General features: G+C 60.7%; 1 protein-coding gene across 3 annotated transcripts in view; it reads right to left on the minus strand.

The window, feature by feature from the left end:
* Window positions 1–3,034: 3,034 nt before the first annotated feature.
* Crlf2 (cytokine receptor like factor 2) overlaps window positions 3,035–8,265 on the minus strand; it is a 21,470-nt gene continuing 16,239 nt past the window's right edge. For 2 of the 3 annotated variants that reach the window (XM_047536611.1, XM_047536613.1), the window contains exons 6-9: window positions 7,403–7,523; window positions 6,965–7,114; window positions 5,454–5,538; window positions 3,035–4,388 (exon numbers count right to left, since the gene is read on the minus strand). In XM_047536611.1, coding sequence (XP_047392567.1) covers window positions 4,125–4,388; window positions 5,454–5,538; window positions 6,965–7,114; window positions 7,403–7,523 — 620 coding nt within the window. In that variant the 3' untranslated portion in view covers window positions 3,035–4,124. The remainder of the gene's footprint in view (window positions 4,389–5,453; window positions 5,539–6,964; window positions 7,115–7,402; window positions 7,524–8,265) is intronic. The other variant, XM_047536612.1, reaches the window with a different exon arrangement.

The following is an 8,265-nucleotide window of genomic DNA, read 5'->3' on the forward strand; positions in this document are numbered from 1 at the left end:
TGCAGAGACCCTGTGTCCACACCAGGTCCCCTGCACAGGTTCTGGGTCAAGATGTGGACAGGACCAGCCTCTTCCCATGGAGTCCAGCTGCCTCCACAGGCTCAGGGAGGCTCCTTCCTGCCTCTCCAGCTCCTGGGCTCCAGGCGGCCCTGGGCTGGTGGCCCCAGCCCTCCAGCCTCTGCCTCCGTCTCCACGTGGCTCCTCCTCTGTGTCTGTGTCTCCTCTTCTGTCTCTTGTGAGGACACGGCCATGGCCTCAGGGCCACCCTGACCAGGAGGAGCTCCTCTCAGGGTCCTGCACTCACTGCCTCTGCAGAGACCCTGTGTCCACACCAGGTCCCCTGCACAGGTTCTGGTCGCTGGGCCACAAACATAAGAAGCAGGTCAGCTGCATTCGCAGAGCTCTGCAGACCCTTCCCCTAACACTGACCACCATCTGCACTCAAGGCATTAGGACCCCCACCTCATCTTGGTGGGAGGGAAGATTCCCCCACATCTTTGATAGGAGGTTATAAATTTAAATGCATCGATGCATAAACAGCAATATCAATGCATTTTCGAAGTAAGCCAGATACATTTCAAATAAACAAAAACCGAAAGTGAATTCAAATGTCGGAAACGCCCCCCGAGCGGAGATCCTCCTCTAACTCCGCGCGCAGGTCCGCAGACACGGGGGTTCACACGCGTGCACAGCCGTGAAGACGCCGTGGAGACAGAAACACGAAACGAAAGAAAAAGCCACCCCAGGGCTGCTGAGAGCGGCTTCACACCTCCATTTATTTGCAGATCCCGGGCTTTGCTGGGGACACCAGCGCCCCGTCCCCAGAACTACTGCCCCCCGCTATTCTTTAGCGGGTGCGTGAAAACCCGGCACCCCAGTGAGCTTCCTGAGGCCGTTTTAATACATCTGAACAGGTTCAGAGAGGTCACGACGCGGCCCGAGGCCACACAGCACCGCCAGCAGCAGCTTCCTCCTGGCCCACCCCGGGATCCAGGGGTTCTGGGCGTCACCTGCCAGTCACGTCTGACGCTGATCGGCAGCGATAAGGCCTCCGGGAACCGGGAGCGGCCCGGGCGGGTGATTCAGAGCCGCCGGCGGGGTGAAGGGCAGATAGCCATCGGTGACTCACCGCGCCCCGGGGCCCAGCGACGTGCCCGGAGCCCGGGAAGGACGCCCAGGCGCGGGGCGACTCCCACCTCGGTCCTGAGGACCCGGCACCGGGGCTCCGATGCCAGCCGCGCCGTGTGCACGGGTCCCGGGACCCCGCGGGGCGCGTGTCCGCATGCACGGTTGCGCACGCGCCCAGCTCGGAAGGGCAGGGAGGTGATTGACAGCGGGCGCTGCAGCCGACGGCCCGCCCACGCGGGGGCGGAGCGAGGCGCCAATAACCCGGTGCAGGAGGGAGGCTCAGGGGTCCCTGCGGTCACCCCCGGAGCTGCCCAGCCAGGCCTGGCCTTGGGGACCGACCGGCGAGAAGCCTCCCGGGGCCGCCCCCGAACCCGCGGCCTCCCCAGCCCGTGGTTCCCTCACGCACCGATTGCATATTGCAAAGGCGAGGCCGGAGAGGAACTGGATCCCCGCACAAGGAAATGAAGGGGCGGGACCTGCCACTCAACCAGATCTGATCAGACACATTGTATCCAGACAGGGAAAGGTCGCAAGCCTCCCCTAAACTTGTGGGGTTACTCTCCTGGGGAGGCTGAGGCAGGAGGATTGCGAGTTGGAGGCCGGCCTCAGCAACTTCTCGGGGCCCTAAGCAACTCAGCGAGACCCTGTCTCTAAATACAACGTAAACAGGGGCTGCGGGTGTGGCTCGGTGGTGAAGCCCCCTGGGTTCAACCCGGTACCCAAACTCCACTCTCCCTGAGAGAAGAAGCCTCCCGCCTTGGCTCCCCGCCCGCGGGCTCGCTGTCAGGTGCCCGGGTGAAGCTCGGGGCTCCCGAACCCCAGACCCGGGGGCTCAGAGCCGCGGAGACCCTTCAACAGCGGGGCTCAGAGGCCGCACAGCCTCTCACGGAGAAGATGCTGCTCGGCTCTCAGCCGGATGAGCGAGCGGGAAAAATTCCAAACCTGCAGGCTGCAGCCCTGACCCCAGGACCCTGGGACGTGCCTGTGTGTGAAGACGGGTTTTTACAGAGGTGACTGAGGTGCAGTGAGGTCCCCAGGGTGGCCATGACCCCAGGACCTTGGGACATGCCTGTGAGTGGAGAGGGGTCTTTACAGAGGTGACTGAGGGGCAGTGAGGTCCCCAGGGTGGCCCTGACCCCAGGACCTTGGGACATGCCTGTGTGTGGAGAGGAGTCTTTACAGAGGTGACTGAGGTGCAGTGAGGTCCCCAGGGTGGCCCTGACCCCAGGACCTTGGGACATGCCTGTGAGTGGAGAGGAGTCTTTACAGAGGTGACTGAAGTGCAGTGAGGTTCCCAGGGTGGCCCTGACCCCAGGACCTTGGGACATGCCTGTGGGTGGAGAGGGGTCTTTACAGAGGTGACTGAGGTGCAGTGAGGTCCCCAGGGTGGCCCTGACCCCAGGACCTTGGGACATGCCTGTGTGTGGAGAGGGGTCTTTACAGAGGTGACCGAGGGGCAGTGAGGTCCCCAGGGTGACCCTGACCCCAGGACCTTGGGACATGCCTGTGTGTGGAGAGGGGTCTTTACAGAGGTGACCGAGGGGCAGTGAGGTCCCCAGGGTGACCCTGACCCCAGGACCTTGGGACATGCCTGTGGGTGGAGAGGGGTCTTTACAGAGGTGACTGAGGTGCAGTGAGGTCCCCAGGGTGGCCCTGACCCCAGGACCTTGGGACATGCCTGTGTGTGGAGAGGGGTCTTTACAGAGGTGACCGAGGGGCAGTGAGGTCCCCAGGGTGACCCTGACCCCAGGACCTTGGGACATGCCTGTGTGTGGAGAGGGGTCTTTACAGAGGTGACCGAGGGGCAGTGAGGTCCCCAGGGTGACCCTGACCCCAGGACCTTGGGACATGCCTGTGGGTGGAGAGGGGTCTTTACAGAGGTGACTGAGGTGCAGTGAGGTCCCCAGGGTGGCCCTGACCCCAGGACCTTGGGACATGCCTGTGTGTGGAGAGGGGTCTTCACAGAGGTGACTGAGGTGCAGTGAGGTCCCCAGGGTGGCCCTGACCCCACAGGACTGGGGTCCTGGTAGAAGAGGAGGTGAGGACACAGACGCACACAGAGGACGACCCTGTGAGGACCCAGGGAGAAGACGGCGTCTGCCAGCCCAGGAGCGAGGCCTGGGGAGGAACCAGCCCTGCCCACGCCTGGACCTCGGGCCTCCAGCCTCCAGCACGGGGGAGATAGACCTCTGCTGTTGTGACCACCCGGCCGTGGGGCTTCGCTGTGGCAGCCGCAGCAGACTGATCAGCGTTTCATCAGGAACGTGGACTCCGGGAACCGCGGGAGGGCAGCGGTTGGATAAGCAGCGTGAGCTGAGCTTGGCCAGCGCAGGTCGGCCTGTGGACTCGAGAGCTTTACGATGCCGACCAGTCGTGGCTGGAGGCGAGGCCCTGGGTACTGAGGAGAGGGGTCCCCGCGTCCCCGAGGGCTCGAGCCACAGAGCTGGGGAACCAGCTGCGAGAGGGTCAGCGATTCCCAGGGGGGTCAGCTCCAGAGGTCAGCGAAGGTCAGCGTCCGGGGAATCCCCCTTCCGGTTCGTTTCCACAGCCTCCTCAAAGGCCAGGCTGCTCTGTGCTGGAGGCCCTGCTTCCTGAGCTCCACCAAAGCTGCCTTCCTGAGCCGGGAGGGTCTAAGCCACTGGCGGCAGAGAAGCCAAGGTCCTGGGGCCAACGGTACCACCAACCCTGCAATCTTGCTTCATTTCATGAGGTGGCACAGCCGGTGGGAGGCCGAGGCAGGAGGATCGCAAGTTGGAGGCCGGCCTCAGCAACTCGGCGAGGATCTGAGCAGCCGAGCTCCAGGATGTGGGGGGGAGATTTGATTTTGGGTTCGGTTCCACCGAGCGCCACACACACACACACTGGGCTCCCCGAGCCCCAGGCCTGGCTCACCGAGCGTCCGAGCCGCGTAACAAAGGGTCCCAGGAGCAACGGGAGGACGGGAAGGTGGGAAGGGAAGGATCTGGGGGGACACGGGTGCGGAGGGCGACGCGGCCTCACAGCATCATGTAGCAGTCGTCGTTCATCACGAAGGCCAAGCCTCCCAGGACCACCACGGCTCCGCCCTGGGGGGCCTGGGGAGGCAGCCGAGGGGCCCCCCCAGGGGCCGCCTCCTCCCCCGTCCGCAGACACAAGGGTCCTGTCCTCGCGGGCTCCTCGGGCTCCGTCTTGAGCAGATGCACCACCAGGGTCTCCTCCGGGTGCCTGTCCTGCTCCGCCTTCTTCGGCGGGACCACGTTCTGGGTGTCTCTGATCCACTCCTGCAGAATGGGACGTTGGGCTCGGCTCAGTGCAAACACAGCAGAGGAGGCCCCCCGGGCACCTCCACTCTCTCCCACCCGCGTCGTGCCCATGCCCGAGCTCCCCGGGGGCCTCCCTGCAGGGGGTCTCCCAGCCCCCACATCCAGGCTGTGCAGCCATTGAGAAATAAGGATCTTCTCTAGTTCATCTGTGACTGGCCCTTTTAATCAGCAGACCTCCGTCACAGAACTTAAGAGGGTAGAAGAAATGATATTTGTTTTCTCTCCTCTGTTTTTGGTTACTTGTTTTAACCTCCTCTATAACCAAGTAGTTGATTTCACCTCAAATCATTTGGTGGAATGGGTCCCCCTAAAACTAACATATGTCCCAACCCGAGTGACCAGAACCTGTGCAGGGGACCTGGTGTGGACACAGGGTCTCTGCAGAGGCAGTGAGTGCAGGACCCTGAGAGGAGCTCCTCCTGGTCAGGGTGACCCTGAGGCCATGGCCGTGTCCTCACAAGAGACAGAAGAGGAGACACAGACACAGAGGAGGAGCCACGTGGAGACGGAGGCAGAGGCTGGAGGGCTGGGGCCACCAGCCCAGGGCTGCCTAGAGCCCAGGAGCTGGAGAGGCGGGAAGGAGCCTCCTGGAGCCTGTGGAGGGAGCAGCCCTGTGACCCCTGATCTCAGCCTCTGCCCTCCAGGGTGGGTGAGGACACATTTTTATAGATTTGAGCCTCAATTTTGGGGCCACAAAATCCATGGCTGGGCTGTGGGGTGGCCCTGGTCCCCTTTTCTCCGTCTCTCTCTAGCGCATCCGCAAGTGAAGAACAGAGTTTCCTGATCAGATCACAAAGAGATTAACTGGAAAATCCCACGGGCCAGGGGCAGGGCCAGCCCTGTGGGGAAAATTTAGACAAGCTTTGGTTGGGACCTGGGACCTTCGCTCCCTTGGACCAAAAGGCCTTCTAGGTCAGGAGAAGAGCCGGGGCCACCTAGTGAGGTCCTAGGAGCCCTCGTCCACGGTGGCCTGAGGGCAGGACCGGGCACGCCTGTCCGGTGGCCGGAACGCGGCGCAGGTACCTGGAAGTTTCCCTGGTGTTGCTCAAAGAGGCCGGGGAAGGTGCCCTTGGGGTCCGGCACCCTGGGCACGAGCAGCCTCTTCACTCTGCGATGAAACAGAGAACCGTTGAGACACACCAGGGTCCTGAGCAGATCTGGGGACATTCCTACAAGACGGGGCCGCGTGCATGGATTCGGGTGTCCGTGGAAAGACCTGGAACAAATCCATCTAGAGAAATGGGTGCCGGAGGCCTCTCTGCCCTGTCCGCCTCTGATGGGCACCTAAGTCCCCTCCGCCTGGCTGGCATGTGCCCTTCCCTCTGCGTCCATCTGGTGGTCGCTATGGAAACCTCATCCCCAGTAACAAAAGGGGACCCACCCCCTTGGACATGTCCAGGCCTTGACATGTCCATCACCAGGGTGCAGATAAGCGTGGATCACGCGAGAAGAGGCGGTGACTGAGGGGTGACGCAGAAGGTCAGCGGAGAGGCCCGCTGAAGGCAGCGTCCTTGGCAAGCTCCATGCCTGAGCCCCCCGCCCCCCAGGACGGTCTGCTCCATCTTAACTGCACCAGACGCTGTGCGGGGACTGTTCTTCTGGCCACTGTCCTGAAGCCGCCTGGTTGGGCAGCTTAAGGAAAATCGAAAGGCATTTTTTAAACGTTATTTTTGCTTGGTTTGTTGTGCTGGGTATCAAATCCGGGGCTTCATTTATGCAGGGCACTGAGCTACATCCCCAGCTGGGAAAGTCAGTATAAGCACCTGTCACCATGATAGGAGGGTTCAGCTCAGGAGCTCAGGAGGCTGGTGGCGCAGACACATATTTATGGTTCATTGTGCTGGGTATCAAATACGGGGCTTCGTTTATGCAGGGTGCTGAGCTACACCCCCAGCTGGAGAAGGCAGCATGAGCACCTGTCACCATGATAGGAGGGTTCAGCTCAGGAGGCTGGTGGCACAGACACATATTTATGGTTCGTTGTGCAGGGTATCAAATACGGGGCTTCGTTTATGCAGGGTGCTGAGCTACACCCCCAGCTGCAGAAGGCAGCATGAGCACCTGTCGGCTCAGCTCGGGGGGCTGTGTTTGCACACGGCTGGTGGGGCAGACATCTATTCATGGTTCGTTGTGCTGGGTATCAAATACAGGGCTTCGTTTATGCAGAGTGCTGAGCTACACCCCCAGCTGCAGAAGGCAGCATGAGCACCTGTCACCACGTCAGGAGGGCACGGCTGAGGGGCTGTGTTTGCACAGGGCTGCAGGGGCAAGTCGGATGGTCGGCACCGGTGTCCCCAGGTACCATGGCTCCAGAGTTGCCAGGAAATGGGAATTTTTCAGCTGCCTCGGCCTGACAATGTCGCAGGACCACTGTTGCGGGTGCGGTGAGGTAAATGGCCTGTTGGGAACATTCCGGATAGCTGCACACCTTTACCGCTGCCGTTGGCGCCTGACCCTCTCATACGGAGCCATCAGCAGCAGACTGGGCAGGGCCAGGGAAAGGAGACTCAGAAGGACCCAAGGCGGTGACCCACCTGTTCCCATCTCCTGGACATTTATTGTACTGGGCAGTCCCGGCTGGCCTCTGGAACGGCCTCCGGAAGCCGAGTGCGGGATGTCCAGAGGGAGATTTGCGGACTCCAAGGGCTCTTATCTCATCAGTGGATCCGCCCATGAATCCGTCCCTGCAGAGCCACATGGACAGCCAGGAGGTGGGACCTCGCTGGAGGACGCAGGGCCCTGGGGACCTAGGAAGGGTCCATCTCCTCATCACCCCCTTTCCTGTCCCCTCTCTGCTTCCCGCTGCTCCAGCTGAGAAGCACCCCTCCATCTTCCTTCGGCGGTGCAGCCGCGACCACCGACTGATCCTGGGAACCATGAGCCCAAACTCATCTCCCCGCTGAGTTGCTGGAAACCGCTGTGAGGCCAGCCGGGACTCTGTCTGCGTGACAGCCGGGACGGGGTGTCCTTACCTCTGCAGTTTCCATAGAGACAGGAGGAGGAGGCTCACTGTCAGCAGAGTGACCGCACTGCACACGACTATGAGCTTGGGGGACTGGGTGCGCCGAGGATCTCGCTCCTCCTGGCAAGAATCTAAGGCAGAACGGAAGGAAGGCTGTCCGTCCCCACGTGCCGAGCCCCACCGCTACCCGTCCCCCTCCACGCCCGCTTCCGTTATGGGCACGAGGCTCAGCGGAGGCCCTGGGGAAGGTGGAGAGGCGAGGTGAGCCCTGCGGGGAAAGCACGTGAAGAAGGTGGGTCCCCGGTCCCTGCCCGAGATGCCCTCCACCTGGGATCACCTGTCCAGGTAAATCTGCACCACCACGTGCACGTACTTGAGTTTTGGGTTTATTTCTTAACGCAGCATTGGAAGCACCACTGAGCCACATACCAACCCTTTTTCTAATTTTTAATTTGGAGACAGGGTCTGTCTAAGCTACTAAGGACCTCACCAAATTGCTAAGGCTGGCCTCCAACTTGAGATCCTCCTTCCTCAGCCTCCCAAGTCACTGGGATTACAGGCATGCACCACCATGGCTGGCTCTATCGTCTCTCTCTCTGTCCATGAATTGATTTATTATATCAATCACCTACCAGCAATCTCTATCCGCCACCTATCATCTATCAATACGGCACCTCTTTGTCTATTAATCACTTATCCATTTATAACCAATCATCTATTTATCATGTATAATCATCTGTCATCGATCATCTATCCATATGTATCTGTCACCTCTTTATCAATGAACTATCTGTATTTATCATGTATCTAGCTAGTCCTCATCGACATGTCTTTCACCTGTCAATCACCTATCCATTTATTGGCTGTCAATCA

The sequence above is a fragment of the Sciurus carolinensis genome, chromosome X, assembly GCF_902686445.1.
Source record: "Sciurus carolinensis chromosome X, mSciCar1.2, whole genome shotgun sequence".
In the NCBI taxonomy this organism is placed as follows: Eukaryota; Metazoa; Chordata; class Mammalia; order Rodentia; family Sciuridae; genus Sciurus; species Sciurus carolinensis.